Source organism: Pygoscelis adeliae, unplaced genomic scaffold (genome assembly GCF_000699105.1).
Source record: "Pygoscelis adeliae isolate BGI_AS28 unplaced genomic scaffold, ASM69910v1 Scaffold113, whole genome shotgun sequence".
NCBI classification, from domain to species: domain Eukaryota; kingdom Metazoa; phylum Chordata; class Aves; order Sphenisciformes; family Spheniscidae; genus Pygoscelis; species Pygoscelis adeliae.
The window spans coordinates 12,956,889-12,981,255 of record NW_008825108.1 but is presented as its reverse complement, the minus strand read 5'-3'; the positions used below and the strand labels follow the sequence as shown (position 1 = coordinate 12,981,255).

The following is a 24,367-nucleotide window of genomic DNA, read 5'->3' as shown; positions in this document are numbered from 1 at the left end:
TGGTTTTGAGTTGCATTTTTCTTATACATGCCAGGGGGGGTAGATGGGATGTGCTCTGGGTATTTTATTTACATGCCAAAAAACATCTCTTTGGAATAACCATACAACCATATCATGAGTGTATTGGTTGTTAAAAGCTTTACAGATTCTTGACGAAATTCCATTAGAAATTTTCATTATTACATCTCAATCTGATTTTCTATCAACAGTCTCTCTGACCGGGTGCGCCTGGTGTACATTACCAGTATTTATGATGAAGAAAATTACCAGTACGCCTGCTGGAATATTGCACCAAGCATACATTTTGCCGCTTTGTGTACCACAAATAAAGTTGTAAGTCTCTATTGGTTTAAAACACAGAATTTTCAGCTCCACTATGAATTCCAGGATAATCATCTAAGTAGTCCTGCTGCAGGACTGAGAAATGCCAAACCTTTACAACCTTCCGCTGTTCAGTGTGTCTCTCTCTAAATCAGTATAAACTCTGGCCTTTTTCTTGTGAGCAGCCAGGAGCCAGTGAGACCTCAGAGGTGCTTGAGAGATCAGAGGAAGATCAATGAAAATTATGTTACTGTAGTGAGAAAAGGTTGGTTTGCAGTCTGTGCCTTATCTACTGCTATTCACTCACATACCCGCAGATTACTTAAGAAAAAGGAAAGGAAAAGAAGGACTGCAATCTGGAAGTTCCCTTACCACTGGGGAATATGACGCCTGGGAGACAGCTTGCCTGGCAGAACAGTATCTAAGTGACCATGCTAAATGCTTGGGATCACCTGGTCAGTACAAGATAACTTGTTGGGCTTGGCCAAAGCTACAAGCCCTAGAGAATCAATGAAGCATGTAAACTCAGAGGCTGAAAGAGAAGAGCTGTTGTTCAGACTCGATATGAATCTTCATCCTTGTTACTTAATAACATCTAAGACACTGGATGGCATATATCTCTTCTTTGGGAAAGTGGAATGTATTTATTGGTGACGAGGCGGAGAAGAGAGTGTTATTTAGGCCAAAGTAACAGATATGAATTAAAGAAAGTCTGTGTTCCTCTCTTCAGAACAATTTATTTGTGACTCTGTAAGCCTTATAATTATAAGCACAGTATTGCAGGCACAGGCTGAGTGCATTCTGATGAACTCACCGATTATTCAGGAAAAACAAGCCTTGAATGTCACGTCAGTATTGGTAAACTGACAACAAAAGCAGCTTTTCTGTATTTATTTGCAAACTAGCTGACAAATCTACATCACAAGAAATATTACTTGGGATGAAATGCTTTTACAGATGCCAATAAACAAAGAAATACATTCTTCTGGTTTTGTTATGGTTGCATTCAAAGTTGAATGGAGTTATGTAAGAAAGCCTATCATAAAAAGCGTGGACAGAAGACACTGTTGGTCTTCAAGAAATGTCCTATTCTTGACAGATTGATTGCCTGAAACCATTGCACTGGAACACCATTGCTGTACCAATGCTGAATAATCCATTATTCCTTACATGATTTTCCAGCAAATAAAAGAAATCAAAAACAATTCTCCTCACCACTAACTTTTTAGGCAAATGACATTTTACAGCACGTGCCAGTGGGCTTCAGAATATAGATGTTCCTTATGCACAGCATTTTGTTCTAAATCTCGCAGCTAATGCTGATCGTTAATTCTAGTAGAGACTTGCTCTGTAATGGGACAAAATATAACTGTGACAACTTTGTTAAACAAGAAAATGCAGCGGAAATGTGTTTTGCTGAGCCAAAGCACTGATTTCATGGAAAATTTTCTTGACATTTGGATAAAAGGATTTCTATTTTCAAATGGGCATAGCATGGCTCAGGAAGTGCTGCAAAAGTATCTACAACTCAAATTATCTTATTAGTATGGGAAAAGCAGCCAGAAATAATTTTTCTCTATCCTATGGTGAAACATTCTCCTATGAATCATCTTGCAGCTGCTCAGTCAGAGGTGTGAGCTGACAGAAGAAAAACTGATTGAAGTTTTGCTTGGCCGGTGGCTATGGTATATCAGTGGGCTATATGGAACATTAACAGCACTAATGAAGTCCTGTTTGATGCTGTACTAGAAAGGCACGAAAAATGAAATTACTCTATAGAAGGAAGTTACTGAAAGGCTTTATATTTTCACTTATGAAAAAAATTAAACAAAATGTTTAAGTACAAGGAAAGGAGAGATGTATTTTTTTCAATAGCAGGTGATGACATTTTTAAGCAAACAGACAAAACAGACATCTTATTCTGAGTATGCAAGTCCACTCTTTAAAGGGCTATAAGCAGCTGCGGCGAAGTGGGGGGAGAAGAAGGGGCTAAAAAATAAAAAAAAAAGGACAGCATCCCCATGCAGGAAGTGAAATAGAGTCTCATATGTGTGATGGTCCAGAGCAAATGGCCTAATCCTGGCCCTGCTCCAATTTATGGCAGAACTCCCATTGACTATCACAGAGGTGGCATTTTCTCTATTTTGCTCTTTCCTTTTCAAATAAACAGCACGATTGCACATACCAAATCTGCCACCCCCCTGAGACAAGTGGCCAGGTTTCGAACAGAAAGTAATACTGAGACAGTCGCTGGAAGTAACCTTCACCCCACGCTGGAGAGCAGCTACACAGCTGTACCGTAGCACTTCAGCACCGCCTGCTCTGGCTGTGCTTCCACCCTATGGCATTTGCATGGCAGGAGATTTGCGATTTCAGCTCTTGAAACACTGGCTGGAGAACACGCACCTGTGAGACTGATGAACCTACAAAACACCAGGAACATGGGGACACTCTCTACCCTATGTAATTCATGGATGCGCTCACGGCAATACTGTACATACCCTATTGCCACAAAACAGGGTAATTGATTATGACACACTTGTGTTGCACATGATTTGGTTTTCAAATATTCAGGTTTTCTCCTGTGCGTTTTTCTTAAACTGAAATCAGTCAGCCTGGTTATTTCCGTATTTTGTTACCCATTTTTCAACTGAAAAAAACTTCCAATTTTTTTTTGCTAACTGAAGCCCCACTCTAATAAAATAGACACATAGTCACAGGCATTTGGAAAGTAAGTACTTTATATAACTAGCTCCCCTAGATGTGAAAAAAAAATTGCCCTCCCAAATCACCTTCTTTATACCTCAGAATCAGTCGCTTCCTGAACTGTGGCAACAGTTTCAGATATTATACCCCTTGCTCTTGGGGAGACTGAGAAAATTCTGCTCCCTGAAGAGTAAAATAAGATCATTAGCAAATTACCCACTGGTACACTAAGAAAAAAGGAAAGCTAGCTGTCTGATGAATATTATTAGAGAATTTCTGTATAATAAGAGCTTTTGAAGATTGAAAGTGGTATAAAATTGCCAATTTGAAAGATAGCAGTGCTCTTTCATCCAGCAATAGGACCAAGCTCCCTAATGTGGTCAAGCTACACTCAATGAAGAACCATGGCGGGGGGGGAGGGGGGGGGTTAATAGCAATTTATATTACTCATTTCAAGACTGAAATATTAATCATCAAATCCTCCTCTCAGAAAAACCTGTATGCCGCCATCAAGCACAAAGTTACAGAGATACATAGCACAACTTAGTCCGAAAAGCCTTTCTTTCATAAACTGCTTTATCCAGGTCAATACAAACCAAAGCCCCAGTAGCCCTCTCCTGCCAAGAAGGCAACACCACAGATTGGCAGCTGTGAATACTTAGAATTTAGTTATTTCCATCCTGGAAGTTTTTCTGGGACAGTATAATACATGGCACTTAGCTAAGACTGCCAATTAATAGAGACTCTCAATTGCAATAATCTGTCCCAGTGCTAATTGGGTTATTATGAGTGGATATATTTATAAAGATTAATGAGCAGCCAGCAACTTCCATAATGCTCAGTCACTACTGACTTAGGCTAAATCTGAGATCTCATTTCAAAGGCAACAGCCTTTCCAGCCTAATGCTAACCTCCAGAGCCACCCACATCCCAGCCCCATATACAGTATAAGTAAAGAGCAAACACTGAAAGAAAAATCATTTCAGAAACAGATCACTGAAGAAGCGGTTTAGGTGACTAGGAAGCTGTTTAGAAAGATAAATCTTCAATGTTTTTCTTCATGGGTACATTTGTAACAGTCAGACTCTGATATGCCTTTGCATATGTCAATACATTTTCACGGATGTTATGTCTGGTTTGGATATAAAAGACGATGTCCCAACTATTCAGATTTATGCTCAGATAACAGAATGTCCAGTAGGATTAAGATGACGTCTGGGTTATCTGATTTTAGTAAATATGTATGCAAGGGGGAAAAGGCCTTATTCAGTAGGACAAAATGAAAGTTCACTGTACTGCAGAACGTATCTGCTGTCAAAACTCAGTTTTGTGGAGTAGCTTTGAAAATGGTTCATTATCTCTACTGCAAGTTCTAGAGTCCCATCTCTTGCATTTAAGAAGAGAAAAGTGTTTGTATTGGTTTTCATGTGACAGCAGATTTCTAATATAATGATACTTAAGAAGACCCTGCTGTTCAATCAGACCTTTGACTTGAGATCTTATGCAAAAACCAGGTCCCAGTGGAGAAATGTAAGAGCCTGAAACTAGTTCAATATACTGGAACTATCTTGTTGTTAAAATATCAGCTTTTGGGATTTCCATCCCACTACATTCCCAAATACCATGTGCATATAAATATCATACAGAGGAATAAAAAAAACCAAGAATACAGAAGCTGAGACTGCTGAAATAATCCAGGAAGATATCAGTTATGCCAGAAAAGCAAAGTTGTTTGGAATGCCTTTTAAACCTGTTTTATAAAGTCTGATCAGCTCCTTTTTTCTAACAGTGCTGCTGATTCCCAAAGGAACTTTCTTCCTTGGTCAATAGAAGTCCTAGAGCCTGATTTTTTTTACAATCTCACTCTGATTTGTTCAGCTTCCAGTAACTCTTTAAAGATATGATACCATATCGTGAATACAAGGACATGCTTTTCACTGTATGGGTTCTCACACCAAAGTCCCCGTTAAACCATAGAATATTCTTGATTTTAACTGCATTTGCATCCCAACATTTCATTCAGTTACAAGTTTAAATCATGAAGGGCCAGATTACAGCTGGCCTGTGGGGCACAGCAGAGAGAAGAGTCACCCACAACTTTATCCTAGCATAACATAGTTCTGTGAGCAAAAGGACTTTCTCTACACAGCATTAGAAACATCAGTTATCTCACACACAGCCTTCAGAGAAGAGTGACGACCATGGCCTTTCCTCTCCCTGCTCCCCTGGATAATGAATTAGGCCCGTGTTGGAAAAAATGCATTTTGAATGCCTTTGGAGTTGCTGCTTCTATCTCCACATGTCCCAGATCTAGTAGAAATCCTGGCTGAGTCACCTTAAAACCATGATCTGGCTCAAAAGGCAGGAAACTAGAGCCGGGGTTATAAATGTCATGTTAAAAATTGCTTCAACAGGTTGAGTCAGTGCTGCAGATATGTTCTTCACTAAAAATTTCCAACTGTCATCTTGCATGAAAAAATAACTATTGTTAAAACAGGTCTTTTTTTTTTTTTTTTTTAAATCCTAGCAAGAGCATGATTGCATTTTTTAAAGTACCCTGTCCATGGAAAACTAATTTAGTTCCATTAATGAAAAGGAAGCAAAATGTGATTGAGGATGTAATACGGAATTATAGTTCATTAATTCTTCAAGTATGTAATTTTCCAGACTCCTGATCCCCCATTGATTTCTGCACACCCCCATAGGTCCTGCTAAATGCCAGCAAAAAGAAATTCAATCGTGTTGTTATTTCATGTGTGGCAGTGGCAGCACTCCAAAATTAGATAGAAATGTTATAAAAGGGAATTTTCCACTGACTGCTTCACCATGCAGCCCTGTTAACAATTCTTTGTTGTCAAAAATTGATCAATCACAGACCTCACCGATAACTGAAACTGTAACAGTCTTTCATTACACACCCAGTATCACCAAAGGATGTGATATTTGTAACAACTGAAGATGATAATTCAGAACAACTAATTAGCCATGATGAACTAGATGCATCCATGAATAGCGTAAAAAAAAAGAATATATTTTTCAACAAGATTCTGTGAAACCAATTGTACCAATCCCCATTGGAAAGACTAATTGAGAGGTATTGGGCCTCTATTTTCTAGTCGTTGACAAAGATGTGGTTTTGCTTTCACTTTGTCCATCATTCTCAGTACAGCACCTCATCTTAACTGTAACACATGCTTCTGTTTCCTTGTTAGCCCTGTCTTGAAAAAGTAATTATTTTCTTCAAGATAGCCAAAGCACTTTTATACCTTAAAATACACTGACAAACACATTTTAGATACCTACTATTGTTTGAAAGTATGTAGCTCCATTTGCACACATTAGAAATAGGACTACTACACTAGTGCTATCACTAAATGTGTCAGTTGTTGGGTAACAGTAGCCAGGTCCCAAGCAAAAGAGAATTAATTTGTCTGAAAAGAGAAGAGCTAGCTTGGCCAGCTGTTACCTCTTAGAATTCTAACGGGTGGGAAGGAAGGCTTTACTTGCACAGCATACTGACCGAAGATCTTGAGTTTCCTCCAGTAAGGAGTCAAGTCAGTCATAACCATGAGTTATGACTTTTACATATTTGAACCAAGGATGCAACCAGCACATTCTCAGCTTAGTTTGGGTTCAGCTTTGCAAAAAGTTGTTTCAGATCAGCTCTGGTATGAATTACAGTAAATTTCCTGTGATTCAGTTCAGAGGCTATTCAAGGAAAACAAAAGAACCCACAAAGCAACTCAAACAAAGTTTTGGCTAGGAATTGATTTGACACCCTGATTTGAACTTGGTCTTCTGCTATGGTCTTCTACCCTTTCATCAGGGTACCACTTACGCCCACATATTATACATGTGCTTAAGTTTAAACATTCTTGCCTACGTTTTCTTACCAGTGACTTATTACCGTGACTCTCAGTCCTTATACGAGTGACCACTAATTTACGTTGCTGCTCCTGAAGCGTAAAATCATGTAGACATTGTACAAAATTGCTGAAGCACAGAAAAGGAACAAACCACACTATTCCTTTGCTTGGGCTATAAACATATCATTGGCATATATCTGCAGAAACTGCAAACTCCCTCATGTTGACAGCAAGAGGAAGGGCTCCACAGGGATACGGGGCAATGATTGGCAGTGTTATAGATTTTAATTCCACTAATAGTTGAACGGCTCGTAATTCATAAAAGAGAGAGCTTACAGTGAGTGATGAAGGTCATCCCTATCTCCCCTATATAACAGAAGGAACTTCTATTATAATGCTGCCCAGCTGCCCTATTCACATTCTATTTATAGCCCACTGTATTTTAAGAACCTAATTGAAATTTTAGTTTTCATGTTTAGTAAAGGAGGTTCTTTCCCGTAGCAAATAATAGCTAAGTAGTGGATGCATTTTGATGTTTTTAACAAATAACAAAAAATGCCGTCTCCTCAAAGCTCTTTTGTAGCACTCTCCTTCCCTGGTTTCTCTTTATTTTTTAAGCTGCTATATATAGGATTGTAGTGTGGCAACAAGCTAAAGAAAATATAAAGAGAAAAAGATAAGTACTAGTATTTGGCTCTTCAGCAGAGAAAGAATCTTTTGTTATTTAAAACTGACAAGGACTCTGAGGGAGGAAAGAAATAATACGCACCTAAGAAACTGTGTCAGGCAAGGAAAATGAAGGGAGAAAAAGACACAGAAGGATGAAGCAGCAAAGCATCTTAAGCTACAAAACAGAAAGGATGAGGTAAGTAGGGTTCACGCCTAAATCCAGAACGTTCACCGAAGTCAATACAGGCATTTTTTGCTTAATTTCTGTCAAAGGTTTACTTTGTGAATAAATATAAGTAAAAATGTAAAGCAAAGTAAAACCTCCCAAGCTTCTGAAGTCACCAGCCCTTGTCTCACTGCTCATTTTTGAGCTTATTTTTCGTATCTGAGAAAAAATCAGCTGATAACAGGGATTAGGGTGACCTCCCTTCCAGACACTGCAGCCAAGCAAAAAGCATCTTATCCGCAGAACCCCGGCTTTCCTCTTGGCTTGCTGCAGATCTCATTTGTTTACTCTTATAGACAATTTTTAAACCTTTTTCTGCAATTTAATGAGCTAGCAATTTTAGAATATGCCTTTTTTGAAAGTCAAAGGAAAAGTATTTTCTTAGGTTTTATGAACTGACTGCACTTTCTACTTGGAAAAAATATGACATAAACCCCACCATGTCTTCTCTCAGATATTGATCTATTTGAACGGAGGAGCAAGGGGAGCAGAAATGAGATGACCTATATCTTATCTGGACTTTTGCCACTGCCTTCTTATGCAAACCTTGTCACCTACTCAGCTCTCCCCATGCGTCTTGATTTCTACATCTGTAAAATGGGGAGAAAGTGCTTCTTTTGGTAGCAGCTCTCTTTTTTTGTATGTAAGGAACTCTGGGTGAAGAATTTTAAGTAACAGCGCTAATTTGGTAAGTAGCACATGTGACGATGCCAAGGCATGGGGAACAGTAACACACCGAGGAACAGGAACTACAAAAGAGGCCAACACGTTTTGGGGAGAGGTGAGAGAAAGAGCATTGAGCTGTAGAGATGAAAGCTGCACCCCCTGCCTTTCCTCCCCCGCCTGCTTTATTTGGTAGCATAGACAGATCACAGAAGTCACAAGGACACTCACTGGTAAGTCTCGCATTATTTGTTTCAAACAGATCTCACAATGTAGACCACAAGTGTTGGTTTTTGTAAAAATACAAGTCTCCTGTACAGTTCTGCTGCACTCTAAGAATCTTTAATTTTTATGGATATTTGAAAGAGTGGTTGAATACAGCACCAGCATATGTAATTAACTTCATATTATTATATGTGTTCAGGGGAAGTATTTGGAGAGAGGGAGGAGCAGTAAGCTATTTTGCACACCAGCATGTTGAATTTCAGAATCTCACTTACAAACAGCTTATCTATATTATATATGCCATGTTTGCAACCCATCTGCTTGCTGCATATGTGTATTTTTCTCTAGCCTGAATTAGCACTTGGAGCATTGTTAAAACGGCGCATTCCTTGCAGGAAAGGCTCGTTCTCCAGGGGTTAGCTAAACTCCTCTCTAACTACAGTTTCTGAGACTGCCAATCGTGTTTTCTTTATCTGATTTGAATTTCCTTGTAATAGTAAATATGAAGATTTGGCTTTTACTGGCACACAGTTAGCTGAAATTTGATGGAATTATTAATTATAATAACAATTCAAATGACACTCATTAATTCTTTGCTGGATTTTTATCAGAATTGTGGAATAGGCAGTATTATTTCTCTTCTCAGCAACAGTCCTTTCTGAGTCTAAAGTTACACTTAGACTGTAAACATCACATGCCCAAGATTCATAAGCTTATTTATGACTAAAATCCTTCAAATCCATTAATTTTTTTTCCTGAGGGAAAAAAAGCCTCATGCAGAGGTTCTTGGAGAAGAGTTTCTGCAGAAACTCTGTGCTAGACTATCTTGTTCTTCTCTCTGAAAGGATCTTCCAAATTCTTTTGGGCTGGAGGAGGAAAAAGAAACTTTAGCCACTTTACACCCTTTATACAAACGAATGGAGAAATCTCAGACAAGTCAAAGGGGACAGAGATGTGATGGCAGCCTGGACAACCTGCATTTGTAAGCTAAATCCTACCAGATTATTGCTCAGACTCTACGTAGGATTTGTAGTTTACCACTTTCCCAACTGATTAAGATCCCCATCACATCTGGGTTGCTCCTCCTGCAGAATGTAATCATTTGTGAGCTTTCGTCTTGCGTTTGCATGAATTCTCCCCCTTCCTTCAATCTTCACCTCTTCATTTGAGTGTATTTGTTTTAGAGGGAGTGAGGGACATGCCCTTTGCAACCTACAATCCCTGGGAGCAAAGCTGCTACTACATCATGCATTCCGCACGTTGCTCTCTCCCTGCCTCCATGGGATGTCGGCATTAAAGAAAATGCCAGTTAAAAGAGAGGTACAGTCAGGAGAGAGTTAAAACCTTTGCCTCTACTTAGTTCCTGCCGGTGTTTGCTCTTGTCTGTCTGCCTATGTTCAGAAGAGCAACTGAAGCCCAATTAAAAAAGTGGAGATTGCGGTATTTGCCTCTTTAGTGCTCAGCGTTCCTTAAGATGTAATATATCAAATGCTTTGCAGTGACTTTAGACTTAGGCAAAGTCAACATATTTTTCATGAACTCATTTAAATAGCTCAGAAAAATACATCACGCATGAGATCCTTATTGGGGTAAAGCCTCTTTTGAAATCAACCCTATCTTGACTTTTTTCAAACCACAGTACACCTATTACTTCTAAAGGTACAAGCATTACTAGCAACTTGTTTTGTTTTTACGCATGTTGGACTGGGCAGCTATTCACCTAGAATACTAATTAGTTGTGGGGGAGGCAGATGATTTATGAATAAAGCTATGAAAGCATTGCATGTTATAGTTCCTTCAGCTAGACTCTAATGTAATAGGATTCCTGCCCACCCAAGGCCTGACTTCAGAAATATACTAAAGAGCGAGCATTACAACAGCATGCTTCACGGTCCTCGTTTTCCTTAGGGTTGGTCAGAGATACCAAAATGGTCTTGACCGTCAATGGCAAAGAGTCATTTTTGCATCCGCACAAATGGACATTTTACAATAACTCATTACAACTTGTTATCATTGTTCCTTAACAGAAATAAACAAGAGAACCTGGATCATATGCAAAGGCAGCTCATTAAAAGCACGTAGCCCTGTATGCCAAGAGAACTGTATGAATTTGTACCAGTTGAATACAAGGCCCAGTTTGGGTGAGCTGAAAGCATGAGGAGGAGACCAGTTAGGAAAACAGTTATTTTTATCAGGTTTGCCTAGAAATTAATCAGATGAGGAGTATGGCAAAAAATAAACACAAAATAGTCACTAATTTTGAATTACTGGAAGATGGTTCAAAAATATAATACTCTCTACTTTTAATACAATAGCTTTGGCTGACTGGCTACGGAAGACCATAATTAAGGAAAATAAAACATTACTTCAGCAGAACTCTATAGGACTTTCAGGACCAGCTTTTTAGTAATACCCATAAAGCTTCAAGCTGTGAGGTACATAAAAAAATCTCCCCCTGCCCCGCTCAGTCTTGGGGCGCTGAAAATGCACAAATATCAAGGCCATAATTTGCTTGCTTTCTTTTCCTCCTCTGTTTCAACAGATGTATCATATGAACAAAGCTCCTGACCAGAAGAGAAGCTGTGAAGATGATGGCTCCTAACCTCATGATTTTATGTAAAGCGTATCACAGGAGTGCAAGAATAAAAATATAGGATTCAAATTTACTTTTCACTCTCTGCTCTAGAGCAGTCAAACAAGATTTTTCAGAGACTTTCTAAGAATTTCAGATTTGACAGTATAAATTAGGCCTGTCTGCCTTGAACAGTCACTCTCTATTACTGAGGATATTTCTCCCTATTAATCACCAGTCAGAAGTAGATACAATTTATTGTGCCCTAAGCAGTACATCGGAAAACTATATTAACCAAACAAAACAATGCAGAAGCATGTAAGCAGTGCGGAGTTCCAACTTCCTAGAACTACTGTTCTCAAAAACTATGTATTTGAAATTGAGGCAAGCCAAAAGAAAAAAAAAAGAATGGATACACTTTCCAAGTACTGAAAGGACTTGGGGACACCACTAAGGTACTGCATTAGATGGTTCACTGGGGCACAGTTCAGTATTTGAATCGTTGCTCTTAGGCACTGTTTGCCTAGAGTAGCTCAGGAGGTGAAATTTAATAGCTTTCACCCTGGGCAACAGGAAAATGACATTAAGTTGACCATGCAAATTACTGTGTTGATTTTAGCTTACTCATTACTAGTGCTTGTTCAAATCTCAAAAGTCACCTTATATTTTGACATTAAAAAATTTTGCAACTACAAGAAGAGCAGAAATGTTGCCAATCAGATATACTGACTGATATACTGGTGTGGCTTTGTAAGGAAATAATTCATGTAGTCATTTCCTGCTAACTTCTCCTCAAGTCACCAAAAAAATTCTAAGTGAAGATGCTTGTTTCACATTGCATAATTGTAGTTCAGTAGGACTGCAAAACACAAATTATGTAGTTCAAAATTAATTACTAGGGTTCTGTATCAATGTATTGAAAAATTATCATAATGACATACTAGTCTTTTTTAAGTAGAATTAGTTGTTAGATTTAAAGAAGACATAGAAGTTGATGTTATAGGATGCTTCCCAAAATTTGTCCATCATTTTACTATCTGCTTTTCCTAAAGTAAGAGAGCACTTAAAATGGAAAACATGTAGAGTAAGATGCACCATCACTAAACACACTAGTTATATCCATTACCACGATAAACCAAGGCTAGCTCAAACAACACTGTTCTTGCCTCTGAAATCAGTAATCAATATGCAAAATAACCATCTTTGAGAAGGCCAAGACCATATTGCAGATCACTCATTACCCGGCCTGTGCAAGCCAGGTAGTGACTTTATACAGCAAAGATGCAAGTTATAAAGCAAGATGTTTCAGCATCCTCAGCAAAATCATCACATTATTTTTAGCAGCTAGGTCCTGTCTCTTTCTGCTGAAATGGAAACTACAGAAAATATTAAATAAATGCAGGTGCACACAGTAATTCAGAAGTGTTTTCATTTCAGAGATTCACCTTCTGCGAATAGAAAAAACAGTTAGCTATTTACTGTTACAAGTTTAAGTTGAAACACTTTAAACAGGATACTGAGAACTCTGTGCCTCCATCTACATTTGAGCTATGGCTGCAAAGGCCAAACTTCCCAACCCAATATGCTACATACCAAAATTTCCACAGGGCAAGAAGCCAGGAGACTTGCCAAGGAAACGGGGAGCACTTGGAATGACTCAAAGAGGAAAAATGGCAGTGACACCCTAGGGCTAGGGTCTGCATGCAACTAAGTCCAGCGACGAGCTGGGCACATCAGCTCCAGCATCTCTCCTCGCTCACCTCCTGCCACAGCCAGGGCTCTGGGTTACACAGGGACCCAACACCACAGCCTCAGCACAGCTGCGGGGTTAGAGCAGCATGCAGCCCAGCATGCAAGACGGATCTCAACTGCTTGCAAGCCACAATTTAGCTTCTTTGGGGTTTGTCCTGGCCGAGGTTTTTTTTTTTTTTTTTGCTTGCATCAAGGGAAAAGTTTTTAATAGCCTACGAACTTTGAAAATTACTGAAGATGAAATGCCAGACTCGAGTGACTCCAAAAGGCCTGACTTTCAGGATATGATGAATTCCTACTGCACACTGGGATCTATTAAAATGTTTTCCACTGCAAATCATGCTCAAGTACTATTTGTTTTCAAAAATTTTATCCAGGCTCTATAGATTAACTCAACATTTTCTTATTTCTGTGAATTGAAGTCAGCCCTTTAATGTAATTAAAACATTTCCTGCCGAAAGTATCCTCTAAGTCTCAAACTTGGGAGCCTCCCCCCAAAAACAGGAGCCTGAATTCTCAGGACACCAGGATCCAAGCAAGCCAGGTGGGCTGTGAAAACTAATGAACTATGGGAGGCATCCCTTCTTCCTACAGCTATTGCTCTGGACAGTCCATGTCTGTGCTGCCTTCATGTTCACTCCACCACTTTCCTCTTGCTCCCTTCTTTTGTTTCCTCCTTCATCAAAAAGCCCAGCAACCCCTTAAGGATTTCAGAGGATAAAATGGTTAACCCTCATATGCTTTCTGCTCAAGGAGTTTGTATGTTATACTCATTTATCCCAGTATGCAACCAGCTTCCCTTGGTTAGACTATGAACTGTTGAAGGGCACTCCTATTACTCTAGGTTTGTGCAGGACCTTGCATACTTGTACCACAAATTTGAGCCTTTTAGTATTATTGTTGTAAATCCCAATCTGACTATCAGTAATTTAAAACTTCATTGTAAAAATAAAACTGACCAAATGGCAGATTCCTGAGTTGTTGGGGAAGTTTTGACTGCGATACTTTCATAGCATACAGAGAGTTTTCATTAGACTCCGGCCAAGAATTTTTAAGAGTTCTGCCAAAAGTAATTCCAGTTCTTACAGATTTGGTTCAATGCTCTGTGGGCTTCAAATGCCATTTGTGTCACAGTTTTAGCTTCAGAGCCTACCTGGCCACAAGCTGATTGTGGTTGTTTTAGCTGAACACCAGGGATCAAGGGCTTATATGGAAGCCTTTCTCTTGTGATGCTAAAAGTACTAAAATACTCATTTTTGCAAAATCAGCAAAGTTAACAAGCTTTCTGGTTACTTTGACAAAGCCTTCTATTCCAATACCAGTAAAATTATTTTCTTAATAACTGGGGTATCAGAATTAAAAGATTTTCACAAGCCTCCTTTGGAACAGGAATAATAATAGTCTTCAATAATCTGAAGCCTACTATTATTATGGTCAGTGCACATGAACAAATTAATTTGGATTTGCTGAAAAGAGCAACAGACATGCATGTTAATTATTTAGCTTACCTAGAAAGTGGCACAAAACTCTAAAGAGATCTGGTCTATAACAATTATTTACCCAAATCACTTGTCTGGGTTGTATTTCAGTATTTTGAATTACAAATGTTAAGCACAAAGTTGCAAAAACTTGTTTTAGTGACACCAACATTTTTTTCCTTCCCCATGAAGTACTCGCAACACTTACGATATTTTTGTTTGAGCTTTCCATACATGGAAAAAAACAGGAAAAAATACAGAGCCAAATAATATATTTTCCTTTGCTTTGACTATTTCTGATACATGATCAGGTAAGAGAGGGTGATCTCACATAACTGATGTTCACCATTTTTTTTCATAAATTCAGTTACACGTTTAATTAAGCCAACTGTTAGTAATAATGTATGGCTGAATGAATGTAGAATCTGTAAGTTAAACTTTTTCTCAACAGTTCCTTTCAAAGGTGACAGCTTTGTGTGCCAGTTTACTTTCAGCAGTTTGCCAAGGATTGTTTAATAACAGGTGGACATGATTCCTGCGATATCCAAGGAAAGTTCATTATCAGGAAATACAAGTTACAGCCAATCATCCATAAAAAGGCCGTATACTTCCAGCCAACCTGTTAACAAAAACTACATCAAAACACTACTAGTAGCAAAACTCTGCTATTTGATCTCATGCATAATTAAAAGGGGTCCAGGGGAATACTCAAAGCACAAGACGAGTGTGGGAACTCAAAAAAGAAGCTGACAAGCAGCAAAAATACAGAAATCTTGTATACGTGCGCTAGCAGATATGCATATATAGTAGGAGAACAAATCCACTCTTAAAGCTCTGTCATCAAATTAAAGGGGAGTTACAGTAACATCGAGCAGACCTAACAAAGTCATCCTGTGCTGGATTCTAAAATAAAACACTTTTCAAATACAATTTAAGATAGCATTTTAAAATGCCCATTGAAGAATTCATAATTTTGCAATCAAACAAGACAGTATTGTCAGGTATTTTGAAAAAGTTTAACAGGCACAAATATTTTTAGATTCTTTTGGTAGCCTCAGCTCTCTACACTGCAGAAGGCTGCTCTACTGGGTTAACTACTACTGTGCCTCGTAAAACTTGAAAATCTTTCAACACATATACCTCACCTCCCTAAGCCAATGAATGCATCCCCAACATTAACAATGCCTCAACCCACATCCTTTGGGAAGAGAAACGGGAATTCTCCCCCATCTCATTTTTATATCCTATTACCAATTAAAAAGAAGTGCTGGAGGTTGATACATCTGTACGTGATTCCTGCATCTGCTTCCTCATTCTACTGATTCATTTCCATGGGACAGAGGCCGTGATTAATCTAAAAGGCTTCCAACAGATCATTCTAGGGCATTACAATAGCTCTGTTAACTGCAAGGCACTCCACAGTGAATACCTCTTCTCATGGGAACATCTGACTAGCAGTATTAGTTGATTCTCCTTCTTATGTTTCTGAGAGAGAGGTGGCTCCTCAGAGAGACTGACACCCCAGAAGCACCCATTTGGAAGCAAAAAATTTTATGAAACCCATTACAGCGCTTAATTACACAGGGCTTCACTTCTCTTTGCAAAAGCTGCATTGAGTTTAGGAATCTGACATAGCCTTTCCATGGCAGCTGACAGGTGAAAAGAGTTACAGCTGTGCCCATTAACACAAGCAAGCTTCTGGTGCTAATCCACCAGAACTGGGAAAGCCGCTTTGAGTTCTGGGTGAACGGGTTTGCCCTGAAACCATGTTTCAATCTCAGGATAATTTTATCAGAAGACTTCTGACCTCTCCCATCAGAAGCAGGCTGTCTGCTTCCTACTCAGCGCTGCCCTATCAGTCACTGCCTCTGCTCCTCTCCACTCCGTTGGAAGCCTTGGAGGAGTTGTCAGTCCCATCACATGGAACAGTACATCTCCCCAGCCAACATGGGTACCAAGGAAACAGGCCAGGTTTTGCCACACAGTAGACAGCCTCATCAAAAATTTAGGGGGATGCTCTGGACATCAACAATCCCAGCTATTTCAGCTCTGGTTTATTCTTGTTCTTGGTCAATGACCTGTTCTACAACATGAGCCTGGCTCCATAGGAGGACCTAAGCATGGATAGCATCATCCCTCTCAGGCTTTGGGATGAAAATAGAGACACTGATCAAGTGTGCAGGAATGGAGTTTGGAAAGGACATGGGAAACGGTGAGGTACTCAATGCCTTCTACACCTTGGTCTTTACTGGTAAGATTTGCCTTCAGGAGTCCTAGGTCGCCAAGACCAGTGGGAAAGTCTGGAGCAAGAAAAATTTACCCTTGGTGGAGGAGGATCGATATCTAAATAAACTGGAAAAAACACAGGTCGATCACACCTGATGGGATGCACCCAGGAGTGCTGAGGGAGCTGGCTGATGTCTTTGCAAGGCCAATCTCAATTATTTTTGAAAGGTCAAGGTGACTGAGAGAAACTCCTGAGAACTGGAAGAAAGCAAATGTCCCTCTTATCTTTGAGAAGGGCAAGGATCCAGGGAACTACAGATCAGTCAGCCTCACCTCCATCCCTGGGAAGTTGATGGTATCCTCCTGGATACCATTTCCAAACATATTAAGGACAAGAAGGTGATTGGGAATAGCCAGCATTGATTTATGAAAAGGAAATCATGCCTGACCAATTTTATGGCCTTCTAAAATAAGATGACTAGGTTGGTGAATGGGAGGAGCGCAATGGATGTTGTTTATCTTGACTTTAGTAAGGCTTTTGATGCTCTCATAACATCCTCAGACAAGCTAAAAAGTGCAAGCTAAATAAATGGACACTGAGGTGGATTGAAAGCTTGCTGAATGGCTGGGCTCAGAGGGCTGTAATCAGCTGTACGTTGTCCAGTTGGAGGCTAGTCACTTAGCGGTGTACGCCTGGGTAACTACTGGGTACTGAGCCAGTGCTATTTAATATCCAGACAATAAGGCAGAGTGCACCCTCAGCACATTTGCAGATGATACAAAATTTGGAGGAGGGGTTGCTACACCAGGTAGGAAATGCCAAGTCCTACAACTATTAAGGAACAACCCCAGGCACCAGTACAGGTTGGGGACTGGCCAGTGGGAAAGCAGCTTTGCAGAAGAAGATCTGGAGGTCCTGGTGGACACCAGGTTGAACATGAGCCAGCAATGTGCCCTCGCAGCAAAGAAGGCCAACAGCCTCCTGGGCTGCGTTAGGAGGAACATTGCCAGCAGGTCAAGGGAAGTGATCCTTCCCCTCTACTTCATGCTGTTGAGATCACATCTGGGGTGCTGGGTCCAGTGCTGGACTCCCCAGTACAAGAGAGACATGGAGCAAATCCAGTGCAGTGCTGTGAAGATGATTAAGGGACCAGAGCATCTGTTGTACAAGGAGAGGCTGATAGAGCCGAGATGTTCAGCCTGGAAATGAAAAGGTTGAGGAGGATCTTATCAATGCGTATAAATACCTGACGGTGTTGGGGAAAGCCAGACACTTCTCGGTCATGCCCAGGAAAGGGACCAGGGGGATGGGAAATTGCATTTGAATGTAACGAAAAGAAATTTTTTTTACTGTGAGGGTGATTGAACACTTCTGGGGATTGGTTGCCCAGAGACCTCGTGGAGTCTCCAACCCTGAAAACACTCCAAATCCAACTGGGCACAGTCCTGAGAAACCAGCTCTATTTGACCCTGCTGTGAGCAAGGGGATTAGACAAGATGATCTCCAGAGGTCCCTTACAACCTCACCCTTTCTATGATTCTGAGAAATTATTTAAACAGAGCTATTAAACCACCTTTTACAGAAGAAAACAGTAAGAACTGGTGATTGTATTTTTCTAGGTTATTGCTGGGGTGTGGATTCAATAGCAAGCAGCTGCTGACAATTTCTATGTAACTATATGTTTTATTTTAAGTTAAAAATGCCAAGATTCTTCAATAAGCAGTTTTTAAATATACGTAGCATAAACAGAAATAAGTAACATGCGATTTAAAAATAGATTTGGCATCTTTACATCAATCCTCCTCCTTCCTTGTATGTGATCGCAACTAAAGATGTCTGCCTAGAAAAGATTACATCACCTTTGTAGATAAAGTGACTGCTCAAAAAGGGAAGCTTCCAGCATAAATTATTTGTAGCATGAATGTCTTGAATCACTTCAAGCGTAACGAGAAGTACCTTCAGGAAACTGTTGCGTTCACTGGGAGCCAATATGTACTGTCTGAAGCTCAGGTTTTCTTTTATGGCTGTATACAGCACCATTTTTCTGACGATGCAGTCTCACAAATGAACCAGCTTTTGCTCTTTATCGACAGGATAGCTCTTCCATATGCCACTCCGACGGTATTTCAAACTGTATGTTTCAAAGCCGTGCGCAAGTAGATTACAATCCTACTCTTGCATATTAATATCCAAATGAGGTGACCAGACCTGTACCCCTGTGGCTGATCTCTAGCATTACTTACTTCAACAGTAAGAAAAAAATATGACGTCCAGTGGAGGTCCACCAGGACAGAGGAGCTTCTCCTTGCAAAGCTGACCTATGAAACTGGTTTGGGGCTGGCAAACTGGCTCCAAATCATAACAACAGTATCACTAGCTCTGAGATATCAGTGAAAACTACCATACTAACCTTATGTTAAATATTGAGATCATATATTCAGAAAGGCATTCAGATCTGGTCCAAGTCTCTGCCTGCCCTCCTATATGTTTCCTGAAGGGCAGGAAGGACAGGCAGTTAGGCCAGCAGTCCAGCAGCTTTCGAAGGATATTTGGGATAGGATATAAACTAACTTAAGTTAGCTTAAGGTGCCTGAACTTTCTGAATTGGGAACAGTGTCCCTGGGTTCTCCTCTAAAGAAGGGAACAGAGACAGGACTTCCAGGGGCAATTCAGAAAAGCCAGTAAGATCCCTCTTTGATAGTGGCTATTAATATCGACTATACAAGGAGACTAAAGCAAATATGCTTCTAGTCTACACACTTCAGACTAGGAGTATAAAGCTGGAAAAGATGAATGTGAGCCTTGAAACTATACAAGTTATATGTAGTTGATAACAGCAGAATGCTGCAAGGAGCATATAAGACAAATATTACTAAAACAAAGTAATTGTTTTAATACTTAAGCATTATCTTAGCACACAAACTGTTCCAAGCAAAAACACAACACTGTTACACCGAAGAGACCTTGATATCCTGTACCACATTATCTGCAGTCTGTGAAACAGTGAGGAATACTTGAAAACTTGCTCTTTTGACATTTTTCTAGAAATAGATGAACAATCAGGATACTGCTTTTCACACAGCATCCCTCTTGTCAACTGTGGTAATATGTGCTCAAATACAGAAGAATGAAAACAATCACATTTCTCACCTCTCAAATGGACCAGATAATACAGAATTCAGAACAGTCTGTGTTCTTCATTAAACTGGACATGTTTACAAGTCAGATGAAAGCAATACTTGCTCAAATGACCTCCTCTCCTCTGTTTGGAAGATTTATTGAAGGCAATATAGGACAGCAACAATAGTCAATCATAGGTGGCAGACTGCCCTTTTATTAGGCATACTGAAGCCAATTAATCTAAGCGAGCTTTCTCCCTTTACCTCCTGGAAGCATGTATGGTTAGAATGCATTTAAAAATTCTGCAGCAATAAATAAAGGTGCTGAAACTATTCATTTGAACTTTGAGAAATTATTTACAGGCACTTGAGATGCTAAGTATTAACATTCTACATACTCTGCTGGGCCATGCCATTTGACTAGATCCAAGAGTTAAAAAATAAAGTTCTAAAACAAGACTTTGTGGTACTGCCATCCTCAGGAGTAGCAGGAAGAGAAAGGAATGCCTGCGAAAGGAGGTAAAAGCAGTAGGAACACCGAAACCTGCCTTAACACTGAGTCAGAAGACTGAGTTAATCGGAAGTCTTCAAATAAGGTTGCAAGGGAAGGTGGGCTACCGAACCAGTCACACATTTACAGCACAGAAGTAATCAATTATTGGAATTTACTTCTAGATGTCAGATTACCTGCCATGTATAGGAGATACCAAAGGCCATTTGAGGTGAAACGCAAGTCTATAATAATCTTATTAATTATGAAACATCAAAACCCAAGATGTCTTAATTCATGTTCTCATTTTTGCAGTCCATGTGCTTCTAATTAGAACTGCTGTAATATATTCGCTTGGGAGGTATATAAGAAAAGTGAGTAACTTTTTAGTAGCAGCTTCCTCTTTCAGGGCACAGACTTAAATAATCCTTTATTCTTGGATTACCTCAAACATCCTCCTTGGATAACCTTCATCGTAAATTCAATTATAATCTTACCAGTTTCACAGCTGGGCCCAGTGAAGCCTTGTGGGCAGGCACACACATTGGAAGCAATACAGGCTCCTCCGTTCCTACACCCGTCTTTGCAAAAGGCTGCAAAATGCAAAATCACAATATAAGGTTAAGAAAGAATTAACATAACTACACTCAGCAGCCACGCAGGTGGCCACAGGCCGCTGGCAGGCTGGCACAAAACGCTGTCCCTGTGGCATGGAGTGCAGAGGCTGCCTTCTCCTAAAGATAGAGGTCACGAAGAGATGGTTTATGGCCCCCCTGCCTCACTGGCCAGATGGGCTGACAAGCTACAGAAGGAGATTAGAGTAAATCATCTGAAGACAACAGCTCACATATGTGCTTCTTCACATGCACTGGGAAGCAGTGAAAAGCAGCATCTTCCCCAGGAACAGACACTTCCTAGGGCAGTGCTGGTCTTCTCTGCTGCCCAAATAAAGGCCTGGGCATAATAGGCACAAATGAACACTAAATTGTCTGGCTACCTTATTCCTTGATTAAGCAGTTAGATTGAAACAATAAAAATAGTTTTTTTCTCAAGTGATTCTGAAGAACTTAAAAACTTTTACCATTTACAGTTTGAAGTCAATCCCTGGATTTGTTCTTTGGCACACTGCAATCTGAGAAGCCATGCTCACACATCTAGGTGCGGCATTCTCCAGATACAGTTGTGAATATGCGTATGCATTAAAGAGTCCCTTCTGCAGACACAGAAATGCAACCAGCTCTGATAGAAAACATGGCAGCTGTTAATTGCTCTGATTGTATCCGCAGTATAGAATCAGAAATGTTCTGGTCACAAGAAACTGTAGGTGAAACTAGGCAGATGGAGGTTATCACCAACATAAAGAGTTGCTCCAGGGCACTGGTCTAGCCCTGCGCTTGTACCCGGCCACCGGAGATGCCAGGCTTTGGGTTGCAGCTGCTCTGTGCAAGCACCACTGATGAGGTCTTAAGGCTCTCTGAGAGAGAACATGAGTGTTATCAATTCGAGCTTTCCAGCTCTCAGTTTCCAGGCACCGGCCTTGTGGTGTGAGAGCCCTGGCACTGAGTGAGACATCTAAGCTTCCTGGTGCAGGATGACACGGTGCACGGGAGCACAGCTGGCAGCACAGTGTGTGAAAAGCTGCCAAAGCCATGGGGACAAGAGGTGCATCCAGGTCTCTCTGAAGGACACTGGCATCCAAGCCAGGGCTGCAGAGAAGTACATTTCTCAGATTGGGATACACAGGCTCAGAGCCTTCTCCTGCATACTGTCTTTTCAGTACTGAAAAGGGAGGGAGGGAGGGATGCACTTTTCTTTCACAGTGGGGCCAGGTGCCCTCTGAAATGTCAGACCTGCAGTCAGAGCTCTTATTCAGGGAACAGAAGAGCCAAACGTGGTGCTCTAGGGTTATGCACCTTCTCTTAGACCCCAAAAAATCTCAATTACTCTTCTGGAAGCTGACACGCCTCCAGCAGAAGGACTGGGGAATAATCCCAAGCACAGCACAGGAGTGAGCTGCGCAGACAGGGCTCTCTTCTGAGAGGAGCAGCTCTGGGTTTGAACCCCCTCAGGCTAAAACTTTTTTCCCATTCCCCAGAGGAGGAAATACACCCCAGCATAAAAGGGTGTATTTGCTGACATCTCTCCCTCTACCCATGTGTTTGACTGGAAGTGGACTAGGCTGCCGTGTTTTACAAAGAGCTCGTTTATGTTAGGAATATTTAGAAAAAACATACTGTGATTCAGGTGAAGGAATAACTAGTGCTAAGATCTTAATCAGGCTTAGCAATTAAAGAAATTCTGGGTTGCTTTCTTGATAATACACAGCAGCAGAATGTATCTATGGGATATTACCAATGTTAATTCCGGCCCCTGATGTTCTGACACCTAACAGACCAAGAGGACTGAGGCACGATTTCAAGGAATGCTGAGTATGCTATTGATGCAGCTAGACCACTTCTCACGTATGAGCCAGTTCCTCTACAGCTACTCTGCTTTTATTTTCAAGCATCCTCTAAATCCTATGCTCGGAGCCTGAGGACTTCCAAGGATTTGGGCCCAAGTACCAAGTATTATCTCCTCTGATGTGAAATGCAACACAAATAAAAGCAGCGTTTGTATCTCTGGGAAAGCATCTTTCTAAGACTAGTAATATAACTTCTAATATTTACCAGAGAACATTTACCAGAATGTTAGAAAACAAGGCACCACTTCATGTGTAGCAAAGGTTTTGTGCATGCATGTCTATTGCTTTTCTCATTTACGATAAAAAGACAGCATACCAAACAACTTTCAGTTCATCCAAGCAAAAAAGCAAGTGATTGACTGTGGACAATGTAGATCTGACAATGTTTTCACAGCTGTAACTTTGTTGGTAACTGTGGGCTTTCTTGAATGGTCTAGCAGTATAGGAACTGTTAACTTGAGACAGAAATGAAACATAATTACTTCAAATTTTAGAGCATACTAACTTATGTATGCATCACCCTCAAATTACTGTGAACGCTGCCAAATGCAAAGTCAGTGTATACCTGCCCGTGAAGATCTTCTTATAGGTGCAGGACCTAAATGCCTAGCCTAGCATTTTGCCTGTCTTCTTCAAGGTACGTGAACAGATTTGCATCAACTATGACAAAGCATCTCATCCCGTTCAAAGACTGCCATACCCTCGGGTTTTCAGCAGCTTACCTTTGCAGATGGTACCATTTCCCATGTAACCCGGCTTGCAGACACAGTTGTGCCCACCCACGGTGTTGAAACAGAGAGCGTTTTCATCACAGTTGTGCTGGTTTGTTATACATTCATCATGCTCTGAAAAGGGAAGCAAGAATGGGATGGTCCTGAATTTTTAAAACACAACAAAATAAAAGCTTTGTATAGGTTTCCACATTAAAAAGAGATACACACAGTAGTAGTTACTGGTGATAGGGCTATGTGAACATGTAACCGTAAGATAGCCAGGTTATATATTTTTAGCACATACCAGTATGTGATAACTGTGCTGCAGCATAACTCCTGTTTCATTAACAGGGAGCCACCATCATTATACTTTCCGTGTGGGCTACAGTGTTCTCATAAACATTTGCCAAAGAGCTGGCTAACATATTGAAAATCCATATGCTAGTTCTACTGTATAATTTATTCATGCAGGTTTATCTCATGCGGGATTCATAGGGTTTCCTTCAGAAAGCTGACTCATGGTGCGAGACACATGCTCCAAACTGCAAAAGATACGGTTAGCAGAAGGCAGGACTTCAAAACGTAGCCCGTGTTTTCCTTCCCTTCAGTGCGTATGCAGCACTTTATTTAGATGAAGTAAGCAACCCGAAAACAAAGGTCTGCCTGCTGTTCACGAGACTTTCAGCATGGTGTGTCCTAGCACCGGAGTGCGATGGATGAGACTCCTCAGTCTGGTGACTAGACTTAGACATATTGGGAAATACACCTTTTGGGAATAAATGAAAAGTCTGGATAATATGATTCTGTGTTAACCTGCAATGCACTGTTTAATCTGAAACAAAAAAGTGTTGTATAAGTGTTCAGGTTACTGAGCAT

The 24,367-nt window shown here is 40.3% G+C and overlaps 1 protein-coding gene across 1 annotated transcript in view; it reads right to left on the bottom strand.

Moving 5' to 3' along the window:
- Positions 1-24,367, bottom strand: part of NELL2 (NEL-like 2 (chicken)) — a 132,310-nt gene that overhangs the window by 18,685 nt on the left and 89,258 nt on the right. Inside the window, exons 12-13 of the mRNA XM_009327600.1 lie at positions 23,501-23,623; positions 20,812-20,907 (exon numbers count right to left, since the gene is read on the bottom strand). Of these exons, the coding sequence (XP_009325875.1) occupies positions 20,812-20,907; positions 23,501-23,623 (219 nt within the window). The remainder of the gene's footprint in view (positions 1-20,811; positions 20,908-23,500; positions 23,624-24,367) is intronic.